At 35.4% G+C, this 25443-nt stretch overlaps 2 protein-coding genes across 5 annotated transcripts; one reads left to right on the top strand and one right to left on the bottom strand.

The window, feature by feature from the left end:
* Positions 1-797: 797 nt before the first annotated feature.
* LOC133678514 (uncharacterized) lies at positions 798-11717 on the top strand. 2 transcript variants are annotated; one of them, XR_009835984.1, is made up of 9 exons: positions 798-899; positions 1282-1464; positions 1591-1629; positions 1719-1881; positions 2197-2381; positions 2734-2865; positions 2951-3116; positions 3737-5910; positions 11568-11717. XR_009835984.1 is itself a non-coding variant. In XM_062100829.1 (7 exons), exons 1-7 carry the CDS (start codon positions 830-832, stop codon positions 3004-3006), a joined length of 828 nt encoding a protein of 275 aa, XP_061956813.1. In that variant the 5' UTR covers positions 798-829; the 3' UTR covers positions 3007-3282. The 2 variants fall into 2 exon arrangements, 1 of the variants encoding a protein (XP_061956813.1); XM_062100829.1 differs by lacking the exons at positions 3737-5910; positions 11568-11717 and having other exon boundaries at positions 2951-3282.
* A 1027-nt stretch (positions 11718-12744) lies between these two features.
* LOC133678510 (probable protein phosphatase 2C 76) lies at positions 12745-17754 on the bottom strand. 3 transcript variants are annotated; one of them, XM_062100824.1, is made up of 9 exons: positions 17291-17753; positions 16743-17040; positions 16211-16338; positions 15594-15692; positions 15172-15330; positions 14939-15025; positions 14203-14294; positions 13391-13465; positions 12745-13070 (listed from the first exon to the last, which is right to left on the bottom strand). In XM_062100824.1, the coding sequence occupies exons 2-9, from the start codon at positions 16997-16999 to the stop codon at positions 12897-12899; spliced, it is 1071 nt and encodes a 356-aa protein (XP_061956808.1). In that variant the 5' UTR covers positions 17000-17040; positions 17291-17753; the 3' UTR covers positions 12745-12896. The 3 variants fall into 3 exon arrangements, with proteins under 3 accessions (XP_061956808.1, XP_061956810.1, XP_061956809.1); XM_062100826.1 differs by lacking the exon at positions 17291-17753 and adding an exon at positions 16418-16526 and having other exon boundaries at positions 16743-16923; XM_062100825.1 differs by having other exon boundaries at positions 16743-17754.
* Positions 17755-25443: the final 7689 nt, after the last annotated feature.

Genomic DNA, 25443 nt, shown 5'->3' with positions numbered 1-25443 from the left:
TTCAGTGGTTTTTTTAATTTGTTTTTGTTCTGTCCTTTTTTTGTACGTTTAGTCCTTTCCGCTTTCTCCTTGAGGATGGCTACTTTTCTTTCCTGATAATCTTCTTTGTTTTTTGATTCATAGCATTCTCTTGCCCTCTTGTCAAAGTGTATCTGTTTGGTTGCTAAGAAAAGGCAAGAAAGAAATCCCATTAATTTTTTTTGGCCGAGTGAATTTCATGTTTTTTTGTTTAATTTCGGTTACTTCTGCAGTAAGAAACAAACAAGCATTAACACATAATAGTACAGAAATCATTCAGATAATGATGCATTTACCATGCAGCATCGAGAGAGATCTCCACGCCCAGATAGGAGAAGTGATTGCTTGCATTGAATTGAGATGAGAAAGGGGAGGTACTGATTTCCTTGTCAGAATCTGAGCTGGTCATCTGAAGATAATGTAGAGTATTGGTCATGGTATAAATATTTTGCTTCTGATGCACTTAGTTCCTTTTCCTTTTAGTTTGGTTACTAGATGAAATGAACTTTCACAGGAGAAGCAAGATTCAGCAGAAGCAGCAAGATTGTCAGCAACGGCATCTCAGGAGCCACCAAGAAATGAACAAAATATCACACCCGGGGCTCCAGTGGTGGGCTCTAGTTCGGTGTCCAGTGAAAGAAACAGCAGCACAAAAGAGGCAAGACATTTCATGTAATTTTCATCTGCGTGAGTACAAATGTTGTTGATTTATCCAGTGAAATTGACCTGTTTTGTACTGAGTTTTTCATTTTATTTGTGACAATTGGCTGCGTAGGTCCAAGATAAAATTGAAAGCTGCCTGCACCTGTTTATGAATAAAGAAGATGTGGTTAAGACACTATTCGAACTAGATGGAATTGACCCTGGTGTTACAAGCTTAGGTAAAGTGGTAAACTACTCATTCCTTCCCACGAGCCAATCGAAATTTCCTAGTATGTAATATTGTAAACAATTTTTGGAGCTTCTCCTCTTCTCGGTACTTTCACTCAAAGGTTCTTGCCAGATCATGGCACAGCAATGTCATCACCTTCGACTACGCTACAGGAACCATAAGCACTTGGGTTTAAGGGAGAGATTTAGACCTCATACAATGTCATTAAGATCAAATGTTGCTTGAGGATAATCCTTCCCCTTTTCCCCTGTTCTGTTGTTATATGGTATCTTTATCTGCTGATTACATGTGGAAGCAAGGTTCGATATGAATCCACAAATTCTTGTATGTTCCTTATTTAATGGCTCTGACATTTTTTTTTCGTGATATAGCATGGAATCAACTGGAGGAAGAGAAGCCAGAAATTTTCAAGGAATTTTACGCAAAGTTGATTCTGGAAGAACCAAGCTCTACATCCAATCAATTACTTGAGCAGAAAAACGAGCTTGAGAATTTCCTTGCATGTCTAGATGATCCCTTGGCTTTTATTGAGGAAGACTTTCAACACATTCCAGGTAAGTTTCTTGCCATAAACATTCTACTGTGTTCCAAATATAATAGATTTAATAAACATAAAGTTGGCCTCTGGATAAATCTCAATGGTTTCAACTTTTGATTGTTTAATAATGTCATTTCTGTAGGCACAAGTTGGAGTCCAAGTGCTGGACAGATGAAACTCCGTACAAGCACAAAACATATGCAATTTCCTTGTAATTTTCAATTTATCAGTCATGCCCCAGAAGTAAGAGTGCTTAGTTTCTTTCTGCAGTTGACATTCTACCCTGGGGAGACACCATTCCGCTAGAGGTTCCAATTCCATCTGGTGATCCCTATATTGATTCCCTGAGCACTGTTTCCTGCAGACAACTTGTAAATGATGAAAACCCTGCATCTGACAGTTTCCATCCAGCACAAATGAATTTTGAGAGATTGTAAGTCTTCCCCTCGTATTAGATTTTTCTTCTCTCCTTTTCAATTAATTTTTCTTGGTCATATGCTCAGTAATTTATAATGGAGATGATCTTGCAAATTTACTGAACTGGTGATCATATTTATGTTAGCATAAGTCTACATATAGATATATAAAATCATGATAAACTTTTATTCAAATAAAGGGATTGAATCTTGACATGCACAGAGATAAAAAATAAAAATAAATAAGCAAATTATCAAATGGTACATCAGGAATAATAGGAAATGCTAGGGTTTACGTTGTCGCATGCTTACTGCTCGTCTGTTTGTTGAAGGATGGCCATGGACAGAAATGCAGCTGATATAGCACGTGTCCCATTCTTTATAAATTTGGAGGTTCTGAATCCTGCATCAGTTGCAGACAATGATCAAACAGAGGCAGAACATGATCCGATCTTATCTTGTCTGAACTCTCCTGAGCAACCTGGGCCTGTCTTCGGTTACTTGACCGATACAAGTGGTAAGTTTGAACCCGTTATATTCTGAAGTTGTTCGAGGTTCTTACTCTCCTAGGTTAAAATCCATGGCATATTCATTTGATCCTAAACTAGTTTCAAGTAATTCATTGTTTTCATCCATCCATTTATCGTTACATGATTCAAGAAGAGACATTAACTTCACAGCTGAATTAACCTACACTACATAACCTCATGAAGATGTCCTTTTTCTTTGTTTTGAGGTTCACAATCCATGTTCTTCCATAATTTGAACAGAATATCTGGTTTCTGGTATATCTCCTTACCTTCCTTAGCCAAATTTTAATCCAGCTTCTAGTATATTTCTTGATCCTCCAGAGCCAAATTTCAATCCAGGTTCTGCTATATTGCCTGATCTTCCCGACTCAAATTTCAATCCTGGTAATAGCATATTGCCTGACACTCCAGAGACAAATTTCCATCCAGATTTCGGTACTTTACTTGATCCTCCAAAGCCAAAAATCGATGGTAAATCTTAATTCTTTTCCCTTCATGTTCTTAGACTTTCTTCAGCCTCCAGTTTTTTATGTACTGTGTTCCATTATTGTTTCAGTTGATGATTACTTCAACGTTTCTTCCTTGGACTCTCAATCAGAAGAAGAATCTTAAGGCAAGGCCTTACAATATTAATCATGTCGGGAGTTGGATCGCCTAGATGTAGCTCAGACTAGAAAAAACCACTGATTATCTTGCCTGTATGGAACATCTAGTGCGTCAAGGTAAATTTGAAACCTGAAGTTGATTAAGGCTGGCGTAAAATATCTGCCCGCCATTGTATTTTTTCCCATTTTATTTCTTGTAGCAGAACAGATGTTTTGTGTATGTTTTTGTATACCGAAGCAGGAAAATCTATGTAGATTGAGTTGGGTTGTGCTTCATTCCAAATCACAAATATAATTTACTTGTTCAGAAAATTTATTAAGTGCAGGTACACATAAGACACAGAAATCAACTTGATTAAATGTGCCTAGACTGACTTAATTAAAATCTGCAAAATTTCTAAATGGTTTTCAAACAGATAGTGAAATTAATTGGAAAGATCCTGTTGGAATAGGCATTTCACAGCGAAATAAAACCTGTAAATGGGCTAGCAGCTGTCCCTCCAAAATAACTGTCTAACTGACTCTTCTTAACTAACAAACAACTGTATTAACAGCCTGAATCATCACCATCTGCCACGTGTCCCCAACTCCTAGCTTCTCCTTTTCTATAACTGAGCCACATTTCATTAGAAAACTATGATGCGTGCACAGAAGCTATAAAAGACTGATTGCCAGTAGCCCAAAACATTGCTAATTATCTTCGTTAATTACTTGTCAATTAAAATGAACTTCCACAGGAAGCAGGAGAAGAAAGATTCCCAGCAAGGATATCTCGTGAGCCCCCAAGAAACCACCAAAATCTCTCGAATGGAGGTGCTCCTGTGGCGTGCTCTAGTTCAGCGCCACCAAGAAACCACCAAAATCCTACAGGTGGGCTCTAGTTCTGTGCCACTGAGAAACCAACAAAATCGTACGCATGGAGGTGCTATTGTGGCAGGCTCTAGTTCAGTGAAACCAAGAAACCAACAAGATCTAACAAAAGAAGGTGCTCTTATGGCGGGCTCTAGTTCAGTGCCACCACAGCGTGTTCTGCAGGATTCTATTACATCTCATAATGCTTCATTGGCTCCCATTCAAGAAGGCAATCAACCCATACCAGGTAAATTCTTTCCACAACATTCTACCATAATGTGCCCGTGCCCGTGGGGATTAAACCCAAACTACTTTGCTACTAAGGCTCATTTATGACTCCTCATCTTCCTATTAAAAAAACTACACCTGGTGCTCCCTGCAAGTATGTAAATGTTGTATGCAATTGCTGGAGCATCTCCCCTTATGGCTACCTTCCTTTTAAAGTTCTTGCCGGATCATGACACAAAAATGCAGTGACTTTCGACAATCTTATGGGAGTCATAAACACTAGGATTCAAGGGAGAGGTTTTAGACCTCATAAAATATCATTGAAGATTAAATGTTGCCAAGGATAACCTTTCCTTCTGTTCTGTTCTGTGCTATGTTTATCCGCTGCTTGCCTTTATACGCTAGGTTTCAAATTCTTGACATATCAAATTATGTACCTTTTCCAACAGCTCTGACATTTTTCTTTTCGTGAATCAATTGGAGAAAGAGAAACCAGAACTGTTTAAAGACTATTAGACAAAGTTTGGTATCTGGAAATATTCGAATGCATTCAACTAGTACTCGAGACATTTTGAGAACAAATAAACCTATCCAAGCACAACAACATAAGCAATTTCCTTAATTTTCACTTAACTGTTTTTAAGTCGTTATTCATCATGCAGGACCTCCTCCTTGTTTTCGTTATGCAAGCCTTAAATTCTCAGTCATGCCGCTGAAGTAGAAGTGCTTAGTCTAACTTGTCATTACAACATTTGTGCTAGTGATGGTTTCTTTTTCTGTATCACAGTCGATAGTCTTGCCCCCACAGATTCCAAATACATCAACTGCTCACTTCTAGACTGATTCCAGGAGCCTTATTTCCAGCTATCACAACGAAAACCCTGCATCTGGCAGTTTATGCCCGGCACAGATGAATTATGGGAGAGGATGAAAATTCCTTCTGGCAGCTATCCAACTGGAACTTGATGAATCTAGGTGTAACAGCTTCGGGATGCTTCATATGCTTGCAGCAACCAGTGGCAAAGTGCCGACTTCCCGCTAGTGGTTTCTATATCTCATTGAGTGTATTCTAAATGCTACTATATAAACTATACCAACGTATGCGTAACATTATAGAGTTAGATCAATTTGGTAAGCATATATCCGACTGGAACTTGATGAATCTAGGTGTAACAGCTTCGGGATGTGGAATACATGTGAGTAATCAGTGTGCTACATGCACTGAATCTATTTGAAATGGAAGGAGTTCAGGGATATGCTGTTCCTGAGTAGGGGCAAGCAATTGAGTAGGTTCCATAGGCCTGGTCTAGTGCACGTTTATGTGAGCATAAGTCTGTATTTACTTGGATGAATATCGACAAATGCACTGATAAAAAATCATGCAAATTATCAGATGGTTTAGCGGGAATAATTGAGAATACTTGGGTATAAACTGCCATATACTTACCGCTATTCTGTTTGTTGAAGGGTGGTGGTGGAAGGCAACGCACCTAACAGGGTACCTTCCTTAACACGGTTAGAGATTCTGAATCCTGCATCAGTTGCATATGACAATCAAAATGTATCAGCTTTTCGTGTAGGATACATTCCAAACTCTTTTTCCCCGAACCTTCCACCAGAGCAACATGGACCTGGTTTCGGTAAGTTGATTGACGTAAAAAGTGACATGAAGGCAATGCACCTGACAGGGTACCTTCCTTAACACGGTCAGAGATTCTGAATCCTGCACCAGTTGCATATGACAATCAAAATGTATCAGCTTTTCGTGTAGGAGACATTCCAAACTCTTTTTCCCCAAACCTTCCACCAGAGCAACATGGACCAGGTTTCGGTAAGTCGATTGATGTAAAAAGTGGCATGAACTTGTTATATTCTGAAAATCTGAGAGGCCAAAATCCCTGGCATAATTACTTCATTCTAATCTCGTTATGAATACATTTTGATTTGGTACTGGTTTCGTTTTGGTACCATAGTGTTGTGCATACTGGACCGAAAGCAAACACAAATAAAACACAAACAAGCAGATTTTACGTGGTTCCCCAAAACCGGGTGCGTCCACGGAGGCAACAGATTGTATATTAATGGAGGAATGATACAAACACTCAACTCAACCCAATACAACCCCACAAAACCCAGTGTTTCACTCTTACACTCTTTTCTCTCAAATCTGCTTTGTCTTCCTCTGCACACTTGCACTCTCTCTACACTTCACTCTCTCCCGTCTCTCTCTTTATAGGTGAATGGAGAAGCATTGACAGCAACCCATGTGCAGAACCAACTACTACAATGACAAAAGTCATGGTGGTTGGAGAAAGGTTGACAAAAATGTTGACAATTGCTACAAATCTCCACCTTGGCAAGATTTTTCCATCCAATCCTCGTGATCAATCAATGCTGCCTCTAACGCGCCATATGGCGCTGCACCCTGAAGGTGCTCAACATCGAGAGATGTTGACCAAGTCCAAACAATGTTGGAACTTGATCCCTGAGACACATTTTGTGAGCATGTCAGCTGGATTATCTGCAATACCAATCTTTTGTAGCAGAATATCCCCTTCATCCACAATTTCTCGAACAAAATGAAATCGAACATCGATGTGCTTGGTGCTGGAATGATGAACCTGATTCTTTGCAAGACAAATAGCACTTTGACTATCACAATGGACATCCACGTGCTCTTGAACAATTCCCAAATCTTCAATCAACCCATGTAACCAAATAGCTTCCTTGAAAGCTTCCGTTACTGCCATGTACTCTGTCTCAGTTGTTGACAAAGCTACTGTTGATTGTAACGTTGACCTCCAACTTACAGGCCCTTTAGCAAGTGTAAACACATAGCCTGTTGTGGAACGACGCTTGTCTAAGTCACTAGCATAGTCCGAGTCCACATAACCAACTAAATTTTGTCCGAGTCTATCATCCCTCTCAAACTTCAAACCAATATCAGTTGTGCCATGAATGTACCGTAGAATCCACTTAACTGCCTGCCAGTGACCCTTTCCCGGATCATGCATATACCTGCTCACCATACTGACAGCATGTGAAATATCTGGTCTCGTACAAACCATTGCATACATTAATGCACCAACTGCATTTGCATAAGGAATTTGAGCCATATACTTGCGCTCTTCCTCTGTGTGTAGAGACATTGAAGCACTTAGCTTAAAATGAGGAGCTAAAGGTGTGCTTACAGGCTTGGTCTTACCATCTACCCCAAATCTCTGTAGAATTTTCTTCAAGTATTGGGTCTGTGTCAAACAGACTGTGCCTTTTCTTCTGTCTCTCTGAATCTACATGCCAAGAATCTTCTTAGCTTCTCCAAGGTCCTTCATTTCAAACTCAGTTCTCAGTTGAGCTTTCAGTCTATCAATCTCCACCTTGCTCTTCGATGCGATCAACATATCATCCACATATAAGAGCAAATAGATGAAAGAACCATCAAGAAGTTTGCGAAAATATACACAGTGATCAAACTGACTCCGTGTGTATCCATGTTCTGCCATGAACTTATCAAATCGCTTATACCATTGGCGAGGAGATTGTTTCAATCCATACAATGACTTCTTCAATTTACAAGCCCAATTCTCTTTCCCAGTGACTTTGAAACCATCTGGCTGAGACATGTAAATTTCCTCTTCCAAATCTCCATGTAGGAAGGCAGTTTTCACATCAAGTTGGGCTAACTCCAAATCAAACTGTGCAACCAAGGCTAACAGAATACGAATTGATGAATGCTTAACAACTGGAGAGAATACCTCATTATAATCTATCCCCTCCTTCTGAGCATAGCCTTTTGCTACCAATCTTGCTTTGAATCGGATGTTGTCTTTTCCAGGATTACCTTCCTTCTTGGCATATACCCACTTGCAACCAATTGTCTTCTTTCCTTTAGGGAGTTGTACCAAATCCCAAGTCTGATTCTTATGGAGAGATTTCATCTCTTCATCCATTGCCTCTTTCCATTTTGCACCTTCTACACTCTGTACTGCTTCTTTGTAGGTGTAGGGGATTCCATCATCAATCACTGGAAGTGCATAAGCCACCATGTTACAATACCGAGCAGGTTTCTTGATAACCCTTTTTGGTTTGCTCGTTGCAATGGATTCTTGTTGTGTGGTTGCTGGAGTTGTTGCATCCTCTTCATCTGAACTTTCATCTGAATCTCCTTCAGTAGGGATTGTCTGAACAGTCTTTATAGGGATAACTGAAGTCTCCAACTCCACCTGTTGTGCATCACCAGACTGTTTTTCCTTCTCCTGTGATTTCTCTTGCTGTAACATGCCAGACTCATCAAAAGTGACATCTCTACTCAAAATCACTTTCTTTGATTCAGAACACCAGAGTCTGTACCCTTTTACTCCTCCACTAAAGCCCAAAAATATAGCTTTCTTGGCTCTAGGATCTAGCTTGGACTCAGTAACATGATAATATGCTGAGCAACCAAATATACGCATAGAGTCATAATCATTTACAGGAGAGCCTGACCATACCTCTAAGGGGGTTCTTCCATTTAATGCTGCTGAAGGTAGCCGGTTAACAATATGACGAGCATAGTTTAATGCCTCGCCCCAGAACACTTTGCTTAGTCCCGAATGTGATAGCATACATCGGACTTTCTCCACCAATGTGCGGTTCATGCGTTCTGCTACTCCATTCTGCTGTGGTGTTTTGCGAACAGTAAAATGTCGCTTGATCCCTTCATTCTGACAAACTTCAAAGAAAGGATCTGAAGTGTACTCGCCACCATTATCTGACCGAAGAGTCTTAACTCTCCTTCCAGTTTGAGTCTCCACCATTTTCTTCCATTTCAGAAAGATATCAAGGACCTCATCCTTGTGTTTCATCATGTACACCCATACTCGTCTTGAGAAATCATCAATAAAAGTAACAAACCAACGATTACCTCCAATAGATTCATTCTTTGAAGGTCCCCATACGTCTGTGTGAACATAATCTAGGATCCCTTTTGTGTTGTGTACTGCAGTGCCAAACTTAACCCTTGTTTGTTTTCCAAGAACACAATGCTCACAGAACCCATGCTTCCCAGTCTTGGCGCCTTTTAATAGACCTTGCTTGACTAATCCTTGCAAAGCCTTTTCACCAGCATGCCCTAAACGCATGTGCCAAAGTCTGGAATTATCTGCTTCATCATCTTCTATGCTTTTGGAGACAGCTGCTGTACCAGTAACTGTAGATCCATCCAGGAAATATAAGTTTCCTTTCCTCGTGCCTCTTAAGATAACTAATGCACCACGGATTGCTCTCAGAACTCCACCATGCATGATAATCTTATAACCACTGGATTCTAGGACTCCAAGTGAGAAGAGATTTTTCTTCAAACCAGGTACATACCGTACATCTGTTAGTGTCTTGACTACCCCATTATGCATCTTCAGATGGATAGTCCCAATCCCTTTGATCTCACTAACATCATCATTACCCATCAACACAACTCCTCCATCGAACTCCTCGAGTCTCGAGAATAAGTGCTTGTTAGGGCACATGTGATAGGAACATGCAGAATCAAGAATCCATTCACCATAATGGTTTTCTGGTGATGAGACCATGAATGCAGAGTCTCGTTCATCCTCATCTCGTGCAACGTTCACAGTTGGTTCATCTTTTTCCTTGTTGCCCTTAATTGGACAATCTTTCTTCCAGTGCCCCTTTTTGTGACAAAAGGCACACTCATCTTTTGCAAGATATCGTCTGTTTGATGATTCTCCTCTGGATTTTGAGCGAGATCTCCCTCGCCCTTGAAATCTTCTGGGGTTTGTTCTGCCTCTAACTGTCAATGCTTCTGACATTGACTCCTTGTGAACAATCTGGTCCTTCTTCCGGTACTCATTGTTCACCAAAGCATTGGACACATCAATGAATTTAATCTTTTCTTTACCATACAGTAAAGTGGTGACAAGATGTTCATATGTGTCAGGCAGTGAATTTAATAACAGTAGAGCTTTATCTTCATCATCAATTTCCACATCTAAATTCTTCAAATCAGCTATCATTTTATTGAAATCATTCAGATGCTCATTCATAGAAGTACCTTTCTTATGCTGAAACCGGAAGATCCTTTTCTTCAAGTAGAGACGATTCTCTATACTCTTCTTCATAAACTTGTCCTCCAGTGCTTGCCATAATTCCTTTGCAGAGTTTTGTTCTGAAAAGGCGTACTTCTAATCCTTTACAAGACAAAGTCGGATGGAACTGCAAGCCAACCGATTTATCCTTTCCCAGCTTTTATCATCCAGATCCTCTGGTTTATCTTCTAGAGTGAAATCTAAATTCATTTGGACAAGCATATCCATGACTTCACATTTCCACATGCCAAAATTACCTTTCCCATCAAACTTCTCCACCTCAAATTTGGTATTCGATACCGGGATGTATTGTGGAGGTATACTAGCATTCCCCACTGATTTTTCTTCTGGAATATCAGCCATTATGACGTCTTTGGATTACAAATGGAATCCCGAACTTGTTAAAACACACTTTTATGCTCAAAAGTGCCAAAACAGTAACTTCGGTATGCTGTTTAACAAAACGGACACCACGGTTGCGTCCGGAATGGTTGAAAATGCTAGGAACCAACTTGACTCGGCCAAAAATGGGTCACAAAATCACTGAGTTGGCCAAAAAACCAATCTGACCGAGTTGACCCAGGAAAGGAATATTCTGTCTCTGATAAAGAATATTCTGTCACGGGAATATTCTCTTACTGTTAACGGAATATTCTTATTCTGTCAAGAGAATATTCTGCCACTGTTGGATGACGTGGCTGATGACAGGGCGATGTGGACCCTCTGTTGATGACGTGGATGATGACTCAGCGCCTACGTGTCGGATGACGTGGCTGTCTTCTCAGGCGAGAATTCCGGCACTGACTGGTTTTTCCGGCGTTTTTCCTGCGAAACTTCGGCGAGCTCTATAGGGCTCGTTTCAACTCCGATTTCGACGATCTTTATATCGCCGGACTCGTATCGATGAGAGGAATCTCCGCAGCTGGTCAAAATCAAGATCTAAGAACTTTGAAAATTCTGCAACTTTGAACAGAGAGCTGAAAAACGTGTTTTTCTGTGTTTAAGCTTCCCTAATGCTCTGATACCAATTTGTTGTGCATACTGGACCGAAAGCAAACACAAATAAAACACAAACAAGCAGATTTTACGTGGTTCCCCAAAACCGGGTACATCCACGGAGGCAACAGATTGTATATTAATGGAGGAATGATACAAACACTCAACTCAACCCAATACAACCCCACAAAACCCAGTGTTTCACTCTTACACTCTTTTCTCTCAAATCTGCTTTGTCTTCCTCTGCACACTTGCACTCTCTCTACACTTCACTCTCTCCGGTCTCTCTCTTTATAGGTGAATGGAGAAGCATTGACAGCAACCCATGTGCAGAACCAACTACTACAATGACAAAAGTCATGGTGGTTGGAGAAAGGTTGACAAAAATATTGACAATTGCTACACATAGTTCACAACCTACATCAGGGATGTAACAATCCACCCCGGCTTCCACATCCATCTACTGGTCATCTCCAAATTGATTCCACAAGCCCTATTTCCAGCTCTCTCAAAGCAAACCCTGCATCAAGCAGTTTCTGCTCAGCACAGATGATTAATTGTGAGAGAGTGTGAGTCTTCCTTATCACATTAACTTTCTCCTCTATTTTTTGTTTTCTTGGTCATATGGTTAGGTTAGTGATCTATGCTGCGCATGATTTTACAATTTTGCAGCAAGAATTGCTCATTTAAGATAACAATGTTCTCGGATATTTGATTGAACTGAAGAGCTTAAAGATCATGCATATTATGAATTCGTATAGAAAATTTACACTGTTAGTGTGCTTACTGTTGTTCTGTTTGTTGAAGGATGCCGATGCATGCAACTGATACACTACCTCTTCAAGCATTTATGAAGCCGATGATTCCAAATCATGCATCAGTCGCATAAAAAGATGGAACACAGAAGTCACATTTTGGTTCACAGAACAGTCATACTTTCTCATTTGTCAGCCCCCTCCAACCGAGCAATGAGGGACACAGCAACAATGGCCAAATTTCATGGAGCAACAAGGGCCTGGCTCCAGTAAGTTGGCAGGCACAAAATTCGGCTCGCTACATTCTGAAGCTATTCATGTTTCTCTCTGAAGATAAAATCTATGGATATATATTTCCTAGACTAGTCTCTAAGTTAGGTATGGTTTCCATCCATTCATCAATTTACATGTCTCGAAAAAAAGAGATGGCACTGACTACAATTGAGTGGAAACTGCATTAGCCAGAGTATGCTAGCCTTCCACAGATTACTTCGGTTGCATAGCATGCAGAGATGATTTTGCGTCAGGTTTTGAAGCCTGAATTTGATCAAGGCCAAAGCAGTTTAGCTCAATTATGTTTTCCCCTGCTCTCTCTCACAGGTGCATGTAGTAGTTCATGTATCTTAAAGCAGACAAATCTATGCTTAGATTGAGTTCTATTCCTTTTCGAGGCTTCAATTGGTTACCAACGCGCACAAATAAGATGCTAACTCAGCTTTAGTTTAAACCTGATTGGACCAACTTTTGTTTATGGTAATTTTTTTTATTGGAAGATGAAAACGGCTCGGTCAAATTTGAATTACTTTTGAAATACAACAGGACACAAGTCCATGTTCTCAACGTGGGTAAATTGAGAAATTAAAAGACAATTGAATAAACAGATCGGGTCCTTCACATGCACATTCAGCTATGCATGCATAGATATCAGTAATAGATTAGCAAGAACATCAATAAATCTATACATGCAAAATAAGTGGCAATGCCTAATCCTCCTGGAAATTGGATGCATCAGTCTTGGATGGATCAGTCTTGTCGTGGTGGAACTGCACTACAATGCATGTTATGTTATCCGCACTGCCCCGTGTAAAAGCAGCCTCTGTTAATTTTCTAGCAGCTGCCTCGGGTTCTTCTTCTGTTCTGGCAATGGAAACAGCATCCTACACATGATGCATGCGGAGGTAAGCAAAAACAGCTCAATGTCTAGAGGTTATACACAAGGAAAAGAAACCTCAGGCCAGCATCCCGCCAGCATTCCCTCTCACCAATCAGATGCTAATTCAACGCATTGTATATAGTAACCAATTATCTCAATGATAGCCAATTTACCTCGTATTCTAAGCAGTGGGCAAAAATGTGAGTGGTCCGCTCACATAATCCAGTGGAATCTCTCATCAAAAGTGAGAAAAGACACATGTATTCATGCAAATGCACTTCCATGTATCAGACAAAGAGAGAGAGCGAGGGTTAGCATATTTACCTCATTGGGTACCACATCCCATAGTCCATCACTTGCGAGCACAAGCAATTCGAATTCCTCATCTATTTTCTGCTCCTGAAAGAGGAAAAAAATACAAACATGTTGCTAAATAATTTTTGTATCGATTGGAAAAATTACATACAGCTTGATCCAGGCAAGTGGAAGAAATCATAGACTGAATGCTATACCTATAGACACCAAGATAAGCAGAAGTCCATTAACAACCAGTTAGAAACATTACACAGAGCAGCACTGAAGGGAAAGAGGCCCTGAGAATACTTAATTTTTTAGGTCTATTATACAACATTAAAAGCTTTCCCTAATCCTTGAACCTCCATATTTTAATGAAGATTAACAATTCAAATCCCGCTTCTTTGATATGACAATGAGGAACTACAATCTTAATTAGCCAGCACCTCCTGTTGATATTACAGATCAATTCAGGCGATTGAGAAAAACCACGAGATCAAAAGTCGAAACAATGAAAGCCCTACTTTTCTCCTGCTGTAAACACCGCAGCATTTATGATATAGTATCCTACATTAAGACACTTTATAAATGTATATAGTCAACTGAGGAAGGTAATTTCCTCTCTTGGATTATTCTTATGGTAAAAGTAAAACAAATCAACAAAATTTTCAATTATCTTGCTACTCTTGCTCAAAATGAAGATTTCCTGAATTATTCCTTGCTTGTATTAAATGCTTGAAACCAAAAGAAAGAAAATTGATCACATGATCAAAATCCTTTACTGGAAATCAAAACAGTATAAGATCGACATTCTGGAAAGGGGAGGATGTTTTGTAGAATACCTGGATCTCAGGTTCTGCTACAACAAATTGCTTCAACATGCGGTTACCAAAAGCACGGGACATGGCCAATACACCACCTACCCTCCAAGTGCCTGACAAGACAGTCAAAGCAGTATGATTTCAGTTTTTAGGAATTGTCTGGAACTTATCAAAATTTAACGCACAAGTTGTAGAAGAAAATAAATGAAGTTTCCTATCCCCCAAATGGAATGGCTGCAAAATTCCCGACCAAGGATCATAAAGGTGGGCATTGATCAATAGTTGTGACATTTTAAGTAACAGTGGGTTCCACCAACCATAGACAATCAGCATTTAAAGTCAAACCGGAATGAGTAGTAAGAAGTCAAGCAGCCAATCAGGAAACCAGGGTCTGGGTAGGGATCTTCATCTCAGATACCGTTTCAGTTACTAGGCTCAAAGCTAGGGACGGCGCGTAGTGTTGCACCATAGAGAAAGGTTTGCATATAGAATATAAGCACCTATTATTTGGACTCATCCCTCATAAATCACAATTCATGCCAAAATTTAAACAAATTAGATGATCCCCGATGTCCCAACTGCAAAAGCTTTCATCCTTTCAAATGTCAAAAGCTTTTCCTTGACCATCCAAAAGGGAGGACTATTCCAAAAATGTCTACACAGAATGGAGAACCCACTGGATCAATTACTGCCACATGCAGATCAAACGAAGTGAAAATGCTTGAAAACATGTATCACAACCAGTAAACAGATCTACCCGCCCACATTACAACACCTCCAGCACTTTCAATTCTCTTCCGCTCATCGCTTCTGTTAGGCTTATGATCCTCAGATAGAGGGATCGCTGTCCAATGGAAAAGGAGAACATAAGAAAAAACATTGAAGTAACATGATAAGAGCGAAAATAACAAGGAAATTCATGAAAAATCTTGTCTAGAAAATATTTGCCAACAACTGAATGAAAAATGCAATTCATAGCATGACTAATACCTTTTCCACCCTTCGAAATCACAGTCCGTGAGTCTCCAACATTGGCAACATAAAGATGATCACCAACTAGCACTGCTGTTGAAGCAGTAGAACCATCATCACGGTAGGTATCCTTTTCAGAGTCCAAAAAGTCTACATCAGTCTGTTGATATGATTCACCTGCATGGTTATTTTACAGAACCATATCAAGCCTATTTCACACCATTTAAAGCATATTGCATAAAAAGCAAATGACAGACTCGGAACCATTATATTGGTCTCAGCTTTGTCCTATACAGACATTTAAAAGAAACTGACAACTACATGGGACCCTGCTTGAAGATGCTACTAGGCACCAACAAAACAAAAAATACTTGATAGTACTATAATCTAGCTGATATTATGCAATTCATAGTAATGAGCCAAAGAGAACTTGGATGTACTGAGAGCTAATTTGGTGTCCGTGATAAATTGTGGATGCTTCAATAGATTCTCAAACAGATGCTCCTTCAAATACTCAGCAGCACGAGAACCACCATGACCTGTGACAGTACATCATAAAAATGTTAAAATTGCAAAGACACCCCTCCCCCCCTCCCCTAAAAACAGAAGAAGAACTGTTTGTTGATAAATATGTGAGATGCATGACCAACAGGGACCTGACTGATGGTCGTGATAAAGAGAGTCATGGGTTGTAGCCTACAGATTTCTTCTCTTGAATGATCCTACTTTAGCTGAAACCAATGCGGCAGCTTAGGTTACAAAAATTTAACCAATTGTCTGATTATGCAATTTCCTAGGTGGAAGCTACTAAAGGCAACAGTCATGTTCATAGACACCAGGTGTTTAAACATCCCTTGAACAGATCATAGTTTCCATGAAAATAATGGTCGGACACCTGGAGGTACATCAATAGTTGATAACCAAACTATAATGCAACATGCATGCTCTTCCATTCACTTGGTATCGGCATCTTCTAACCGGGTCACAAATAGCCATTCAAGCAAAAAAATAAAAAATGACAACTTCAGGAAAAGGAAGAATAATGAGAGGATCTAACCATCAAAGATTCCAAACATGCAGACTCTTTGCCCATCAATCGTGGTGTTTTTGACATCAAAGAAATCCTCCATGGTAACCCTCTTTCCCCTAAAACTTGAATACCCACAGCTCAATTCCCTGTCTTCACTGCAAAAAACATAACCCCAATTAAACGCGGCTGGGTAGAATTACATTAGATAGCTTATATCACAACGACAATTTCAACCTTGCAAGCGAGAAACTGATTACTCTAGGCGACCTCCAATAATAAGAAATTGGAGCTAATAAATACAGTGAAAATTCAAACTTTAATGGGAAGAAAAAGAACACAAGTCCTGCAATAGAGAGATTGAAATGCATAAGCACATACAAGAAACTCAAAGTATCATAATACTATAGCAATTGCATATCATTTCTTCAGCCACCCAAAGGTTAACAGCTGCCCAATCAATCCTATTTATAATTGCAGTAGCGAGTGTAAACAGGCCTATGTCCCTAGAACTCTCACCATAGATAGAGACAACAGCACATATAGAGAAACAAGAACCAACCTTTTCCACCCTCTACAAACAAATCCACCATCATCATCTTCCCCCGACAAAAGATCAGCAGTAGGTCCCCTTTTCGCCGTGGAAACAGAATCAACCATCATACTTACACTACTCATTGTAAAAATCTGCCTATTCCACTTACAATTTACACCACGGCTTGCATTCAAACTCCTTCCAACGTTGCCTAACTGCAACCTCGTTTTGCCAAATATTCCGGCTTGTACAATCACTCTCCTTATGCAGCTGCTGTATAACATCTAAATACACCTAACTATGACCTTCAATGCCAGATCTCTACCTGATCAACAAAGCACCCGCACAAGTCCAATAACAATATCAAAACTATCGAAAAACACCCTCAAAACTTAAAATTAAAATCCAATTAACACAAATTCAATAATTTTAGCATGGCCCTTTGAGATACAGGATTATCACATAGAATTAAAACACCCCAGATGAAAAATATTCAGAATTCTGACTCTTTTCATTCATTTTAAGCCAAAATAATCATAAACCAGCCACCTCGCCCCAACAAAAAGAAAGCATACCTTTAAATTACTATACCCAATTACTCATTGAGCTGGGAAATCAAAGAAGAACAATAAAAGAGCTTTAAAACAGGAAAAATGGAAACCAGTCAAGAAATTATCAATCTTTGATAGAAAATCAAGATAGTTTTAATTTATAAATGGAAAGGATTCACGGAATGATATGGGTGGTTCAAAAAATGGAGGATCCGAATCCGAGATGCAAAAAGGAATAGTCTTTCAGAATCAACTGACTGAATGATGAATGATGAATGCTGAATCACGTTGTTTCTCTCTCTAGAAACAACAACTCTATAGGGATATAAAGAGATTCAAGAGAGAGACAGAGAGAGACAGAGGTTATGTTTGGTTTTGAGTCTGGCACCGAAGAGAAGAGGAAACGTGGCACACTTCATGCATCCACTCATTTAGCTGTTTTTTCGGTGTGTACAGATCTACCTCGGTATCTAACGGTGCCATCACAGTTTGACACCAATCATACAACACATTGAACTTAAAGCTAAAAAACAAATACCTCTCTAAACTAAAATATCTTCGATTTTCTACCCTAAACATCATGATTTTATAAGGATTCTATCGAGAAATTGAAGAACAAAACACATAAAATCATGTTAATTCCTCTTTATTCTCTAATAGTAAACATATATTTCTCAAGTTGCTAGAGAAAAGGAGAGGAATTTGTAGGATTTTTATGGGTCTTTTCCACAATTTCCTTGAATACGGGAATATTAACTACTAACTATAAATCTAAAATATATGGGTTTTTTACTGTATAGATGTGTACTGTTTATCCTCTCACATGTTATTATAAATGGACTGTGTAAAAAATTTTATTTTTTTAATTTGGTTCTTAAACTTTTTTGTCTTTTGCAATTTAGTTCTAATTAAAGACTAATTGATTTTGATTTCTTATGAAAGGATGAGATTAAAAAAAGATGGATCAAAATGAAAAGGCATCAAACATGGATTGTGTGCTATAAATTTAAAAAATACATTTTGGTCCTCAAACTTCAAAAATAACACAAATTATACAATATTGGTACCTTAATATTTTTTAAATTCAATTTTGGTATAAAAATTTATTTTTGTTATTTTTTAGTATCTGATTGAGAGATAACAGAAAGAGAAAAGTAGTCAAGTTTCGGTGGTAGAGAGAGAAACATGTCGTTGATAACGGTTTAGGACACCAAAACATACGATATTTATATCAAATGGTTTCATTTTATTAGGGGGTTCATATTAGGTGTTTTTTTTTTACCTTTAAAGTTTATGAAAAAAAACATATATGAGCTCGGATTGATTTTTGATTTTGGATTGATTTTAGTTTTTGAAATGATTTTTTGAGTTTTTTGAGGTCATAAATAGATTTATTATTGTTCATAAGGTGTTTTAGATTAAAAAAAAAACTAGGGCCTTGATTTTCTAGTCATTGTATGGGCACATCAAACGATACATCGTCTATTTTTTAAAAAACAAAAATTAAGACCGACAACAACCAAAAAAGATAGGGGCTCAGGTGGGCTGACTTAGCCTTTGATTTTTTTCTTAATTGTTTTTTTTTCTAATTCTTTTTTTAGATTAATGATTTTTTATGGTTTTCCTCTTTTATTTTATTCAATTAATTTAATTTATGTCTTTATTTCTATTATTGTTTTCTTGAATAAAAAATTATTTTAATAAAATAAATAGCAAACATAACTGGGTAAATGTCTTGTCTTTTAAGATTAAATATTTTGATCCATGCATATCTCTTGATTTTTTAAGTTTTATTTTTAAGTATTGTTAATGACTTTTTATTTATTTATTAACAAACATGGTTCTTAATTTATTTGATTACATGTATTCATAAAAAAATGATTTGAACTCGAATATTTTAAACCACAAAAACTCGTTGAGAAAACCTGCATATACAAATATTTTATAGGAAAAAAATATTTGACCCGCAGCGGAGCGAGGGTCACTTAACTAGTTTTTTACTGTAAAATGTTGGTTTGAGAATACTTTTTACTATCAAATAAAAAAATATTAATAATATTCGAATTCAACCTTTTTTTAATATATAAAATTGATGTTATAACCCAAGTTTTTACCTTGATTATTCTATGTATAGTTTAGTTTTCGATATTTAGTTTTAGTTTTAATATGTATAAGAAAAAGGAATAAAAAAAAATTGGGGAGTGAAATAAAAAGAAAAGAGAACATGGGACAAAGATTATTAGGGACTAAAAATGATAAGTGAAGAATATACAAAAGAGGAAAAGAAGAAAAAAAATAGAAGGATCAAGCAAAGTGAAAAAATTATTGAAAGAAATCATACATGTTAACAAGGAAATTTAATTAATTAAGAATCCGTGGTAAAAAAAACAATATATATTATTTCTCTAGTTTAGTTTTTTATATATATAAGATCCTTAGCAATATATATATATATATATATATATATATATATATATATATATATATATATATATGATGATTTGATTTTGTGCATATATTGTAATCCATAAATTTAATAACTAAACTATTAACGGGTATGGTTCAAAGATGTTGATATGTGAATGAAAATTTGCTTGGTGCGCGGTTTGATTTTTACCATATTCAAAATTAATTTCAAACAAAAAATAATATTTGGTTTTCTATAATTTTGTTGCATAATAATAACTTTTATTATTTATAAAGCCAGCCCTGGACAAATAAATAGTTTGATCCTTGTTCATAATAATAATTTTTTAACTAAAATGATTTTTTGCATCAATTTTAGATTGACTATGTGGTTTTCTTGCTTTTTTTTTTTTTGTTCTCTTTCTTTGAATTATGTTTTTTTTTGTCACAAATTTCACAAATAACTCATTAAAATGACCACAAATAGTGATTCTATCACCTGAACTTATTTAACAATTGGGCTTTGGTATGGTTTTCTTGTGTTGGGCTCATTCTAATATTCAGGTCCTTTTCCATTTAATTTCATCTGCTGGCCACGTAGCTTGTTACAAATGGCCCATCTCAAAAAAAAAAAAAAAAGCGTAAAACTTCATACAAAAAAAAAGGGATTTCCCCTCCTCGATAAGGAATAAAACTAAAAAAAAAAAAAGTGATAATCGGATATCAATTTTATGTGGAAAATTACATCTCATCTCTAAGTTACATGCATTTAGGTCATTGTAGCACTGTAATTGCTAGCTTTGAATAAATTTTGAGTTTATTAGTATTAAAAAATAATACAAATTATATTTTTAGATTTCACTTAATAGCTTAAATTTTTGAGTTGAGATATTTTTTGACATGATATCAAAGCCTTGATGACCAAGCGGTCATAAATTCAAATCTTATTATCCTTATTTATTTGATAAAAATCAAGCACAAGGTAACGAGGGTTTGTGCAAGCTTCAAGCCCAAAGAGTTTTCACTTGAAGGGGTGTGTTGGAGAATAATATAAATTATATCTTGAAACTTCACCTAATAGTTTAAGTTTTTTGATTGAATTGGCTCTTTGACAATTAATTTTGTATTTATCTAGCAAAACAATGAAATGATTCATTGTACAGTGTATTAACATGTATTAACCAGTCAAAATCAATTTTTTATTCAATTCCAAGAGGTATTTTTTAATTAATTTATACATATTAATTGATATATTTGTTTAAATGATAGTAAGAGATGCACTATATATATATATATATCAACCTAGTAAATTTATGAAACTTTAATAAATTCTTTTTTTAATCTAAAAACCTAAAACACAAACATGGTATATTGCATCGCTACTGGTATATGCTGCCGTGTAGAAAAGAAAAAAGAGAAAAAAAAATCGTGTGGGATTTTAAGATTTTAAAGAGTTCATAACACCATTAATGTAAAAAAAATATATTTGACCTCGTATTTAAAAGTTTACTCATCAAATTGAAGACTCGCTACCAACCAAATAATTAAATTAAAATATTAATAAAAAAAACAATATTATAATCAAAGAATTAGTGTAATAGGTGGATTACATTAGATTTATGTTGTTCTAGATTGATAAATTTTATAGTTGTTTAGTAATGTAGTACATTATATTTTTTTAAAATATTTTTTTATTAAAATATATAAAAATAAATGATTTAAAAAAAATTATTTTTAATACCAACACAATAAAATTATAAAAACATTCATCTATTTTCAAGTAAAATATTAATATAAAATACTCTAAAAAGTCAAGCCTGTCCATCATTACCACCTAGCTGGTGTCTTAAAATACAAATTTGGTCTTAGAAGGTAGTGTATGTTTTTTCCTCCAGCCTTCTCTTCCGTTTTGCTAGTCCTTGTCTGGTGCGTACGCCATGGTCAACGCTTGGTGCTCTCGTACAATTTTCCATGCCAGTAAAGCTCTGCCGTCAAGTTGAATCCATTGGAAAATTATCGTGTCAATCTAAATCAATTAATTTAATAAAAAAATATTGCTTTTAGAAAAAATTCTTTAGAAGTAAACATCAAATTACTGAAAACTCGTTTGAGTCAAACCAAATTAATATTTTTTTAAATTTAACAAAACTAACTCATTTTAAATCATGAGTTTGATGTAAAGTATTGTTCACGGATTATTAAATAATTAATTACAAATAAAAAGATTTATACATGTATTTAATTAAATAAATTAAAAATTATTCATGCTAATAACTAAATAATTTTTTTAATGATGATTAAAGATTAAACTGAAAAAATTAAAAGATATTTTCATATTATGATATTTTATCTGAGTTATGTATATTATTTTGTTTGATAACTTTGTTTATTGAAGTTAATGTTTTATTTAATAAAATAATAGTAAAAAAAATATATGAATACCACAAAAAAGTTAGAGAAAATCAAATAACTTTTTTTAAGAAAAAGAACGCCTCCTCATGTCAAAAAAGAAAATGCTGAAATCTTACGAATAAACCAAGCAAGAACCAAATCTTATTACATTAAAAAACTTCATAAAAATAGTTAAAATTGAAGAAGAAAAATAGCCATTAAAAGTTTTTAATAAAAAAATAATATTAAAAAAAAAATTAAAAAAAAAAATACAGGACGTAGTCTTGACCTGGATGGTCCAACGTGCCGAGACTTGGAAAAAAAGCGCGGACAGATAATTTTTCTGAAGTAAGACCACAGAAAAGAACGCCTCCTCTAGTCAAAAAAAGAAAATGTTGACATCTTACGTGTAAACTAAGCAAGAACAAAATCATATTACATTGAAAAACTTCATAAAACAGCTAAAACCGAAGAAGAAAAAATAGCAAATAAAAGTTTTTAATAAAAAACAATATTAAATAACGAGATTAAAAAAAAATCAAAAATCAAAAGCACGAACTTGACTTGAGTGGCCTAACACACCTAGATTTAAATCAAACACGAACAGTTGGCTTTGGTTTTTTTTTTTTAGAAAAAAACAAGCAAGAGATGCTTATCACTGCTGGCGAAGTTACAAGCAATTGAAGGGTTGCCAAAAAGCCAGGCCACACATTTTTCGCAAGACAAACTTGATTTTCATCTTGTTTTAATATAATACATTGTATAAATCTTACTAAACTCATCTATGCCTCAAATAACAAAAAGATAGTAAAAAAAATCAAATCAACTTGAAAGAAAATAAAAATTTTTATTCTTAATTTATTATCATTATCATGTGCGATGAAAATGACAAATAAAATATAAAATCTTATTCATATCAAATCAACATTTTTTCACAATTAAAATTGATGTCAGTCAAGTTTTTATTTTGTTGTAGCAAAAATTCATTAACTTCATTACCTAGTAAATGGTATAGGGATAAGAGTTTGAGATCAAGGGATTTACTTTCTCTGTGGTCTCAAGTTCAAATCATGTAGTTACTAATATGATGACTACTGAAAGTTTACATGGTCATTAACTTCAAGAGCCGTAAGATTAGTTTAGATACGCGCAAACTGACCAGACATTCACATCAATAATAATAATAATAAAAATACATTAACTCTCTTGGTGGTCCAACATGCATGAACTAAAAAAACACAGGCACTCACCTTTAGTTTTTCTTGAGAAAAAAATAAGCAAGTGATAAGTGGCTAGTGGCCAAGTTCAAAGCAATTGAATGGCTACCAAAAAGCTAGGCCACTTATTTTTTTGTAAAACAAACTTGAAAAACATCATGTGCATCTTACTAAGCTTACCTATGCCTCAAATAACGAAAAGATGGTAAAAAAAATAATCAAAATCAACTTAAAAAAAAGATAATTTTCTATCTCAAAATCTACTATCTGGTGTGATGAAAAGGGCAAATAAAACATGGTTAAAACTCTCATCATTGATTGGACGTTATCAATATCAAAATCAACATTTTTTCACAACCAATATTGATACTAACCAAGCTTTTTTTATATATATAGATAAAATTCATCAACTCTCTTTGCAGGAACTAAAAACATAAATAATATAAAATTTTACTCCATAGTTGAATGTTCAAAAAATTATAATTTAAAAAGTAGGATCACCCAAATAAACTTTTCACCTTATTTTTTAAATTGTCACCCATTTTCTGCTCTTTTTTTTCACTTTGGTTTTCTTTCTTTAAAATTTGCCCTTTTCTCAATAAATTTGCTTAATATGCTATGCCTATCATTGCACTAGAATATATAAATAATTAAATATATCAATGTATATAATCACAGCATAGGTTAATGAAATACATATCTTTTAACATGATTAATTAAGTACCCGGCCAATTATTTAGCAAGAATTTACATTGTCAAGGACAAAAGGTTGCCTGATTTATTGATAAAAAGACATACGACTTTACAACTTTATATTTACATGACTAAGATCAGAGATTCTCTCGTCATCTAAATTTTACATTTTCATCCATCATAGACGTTCCTAGTCTACTACTAAGATTTAATGAGCTATGAACCTTCATTTATCAATCATGAATATTATACAATGCAAATATATAATAATATACAATACTATTTTTTATTTTAAAAATACCCACATATATAGATTTATCATCCTTTAGTTGAATTTACACTTATTTATCAAGTTTTTTAAAAATATAATTTACATCCGGAGTTAATAAAATTTTTAAAATTTAATAAAATAATCAAATTAAATTGAAAAATCAATGAAACAAAACATTTCTTCTTTTCTCTTTTCAATTGATGGTTTCTGGCTCTTTCATACATTATATATATATATATATATATATATATATATATATATATATATATATATATATATATATATATTAAACACTAATCACAAAATCAAACACAAAATATTAGAATGTGAAATTATTGGGTCTATAAACCTACATCATTTTTATTTAAATAACGAAAACGTTTCACTGACCTGGAAGTTCTTTACTCATAAAAATCCAAAAAAGGAAGCACATCCCATCCCTCCTCAATTCAGGATGCCCTCGAGACCAATCATAAATGGATGAGAAACTGGTGGGGGAACTCAGCTGACTCACTAGAGTCAGCTGAGCCGGCAACTTCAAGGCGCCGGGCTGGAGGGCACAAAAGGAAAGCGAGTCCCTTTGACCCTTTGTTGTGTTGTTATATTTTCCAGAGCGTTAGATCATTTTAGTCTCGGAGTTTCTTCAACAAATCCGTATTTACGCCTTCCATGTGAATTCGAAAAATTCATCCAGATATAATTGAATAATTAAATTATTCACATAAAACCCAGCAAATAAAATCATTTATGAATAATGACGTTTGATATTATTATTTTTTAATTGGAGTTTTAATGTATTTCTTTTAATTTCATTTCTTTTATTTATAAATAAAAATAAAAAAACAAGAAAAGAAAAGAAAAACTTTAAAAAGCATACCCAAGCTCTAATTTTAATATCATCATTATCATTAAAAAAATATCAACAAAATAAATATAATAATATTAAAAATATTCAGTAATAAAGAGCTGGGTGGGCTACACAAGAAAGTGAGCTTCTCGCTATCTTTATGTAACAAGTATTGCACATTCAGTTCACTATTAGTGATATTTTTTGATGTAGGTAAATTTATCTCGTAAAAATATTTATTATTTTTTTAAATTATATTTTTTTCTAATATTTTAAAAAATATCTTATAGTTAAAAAAACATTTTTAAAACTAACTCATCAAAATATTTAAAAATAAAAAAAATCAAATTCC

The sequence above is a fragment of the Populus nigra genome, chromosome 18, assembly GCF_951802175.1.
Source record: "Populus nigra chromosome 18, ddPopNigr1.1, whole genome shotgun sequence".
Classification (NCBI taxonomy): Eukaryota; Viridiplantae; Streptophyta; class Magnoliopsida; order Malpighiales; family Salicaceae; genus Populus; species Populus nigra.
This window is presented reverse-complemented; position numbering and strand designations above follow the sequence as displayed.

Bases quoted from the DNA above. Each gene is read 5' to 3' on its own strand.
- LOC133678510 (XM_062100825.1), bottom strand. From the start codon at position 16,999: ATGTTATACAGCAGCTGCATAAGGAGAGTGATTGTACAAGCCGGAATA. The intron at 15,331-15,593 runs GTACATCCAAGT...ATAACCATGCAG, and splicing joins GGACACCAAATTAGCTCTCA to GTGAATCATATCAACAGACT. The intron at 15,026-15,171 runs GTATTAGTCATG...TCCATTGGACAG, and splicing joins GATTTCGAAGGGTGGAAAAG to CGATCCCTCTATCTGAGGAT.
- LOC133678514 (XM_062100829.1), top strand. From the start codon at position 830: ATGAATAAAGAAGATGTGGTTAAGACACTATTCGAACTAGATGGAATT. The intron at 1,882-2,196 runs GTAAGTCTTCCC...TGTTTGTTGAAG, and splicing joins CAAATGAATTTTGAGAGATT to GATGGCCATGGACAGAAATG. The intron at 2,382-2,733 runs GTAAGTTTGAAC...ATTTCAATCCAG, and splicing joins TTACTTGACCGATACAAGTG to GTTCTGCTATATTGCCTGAT.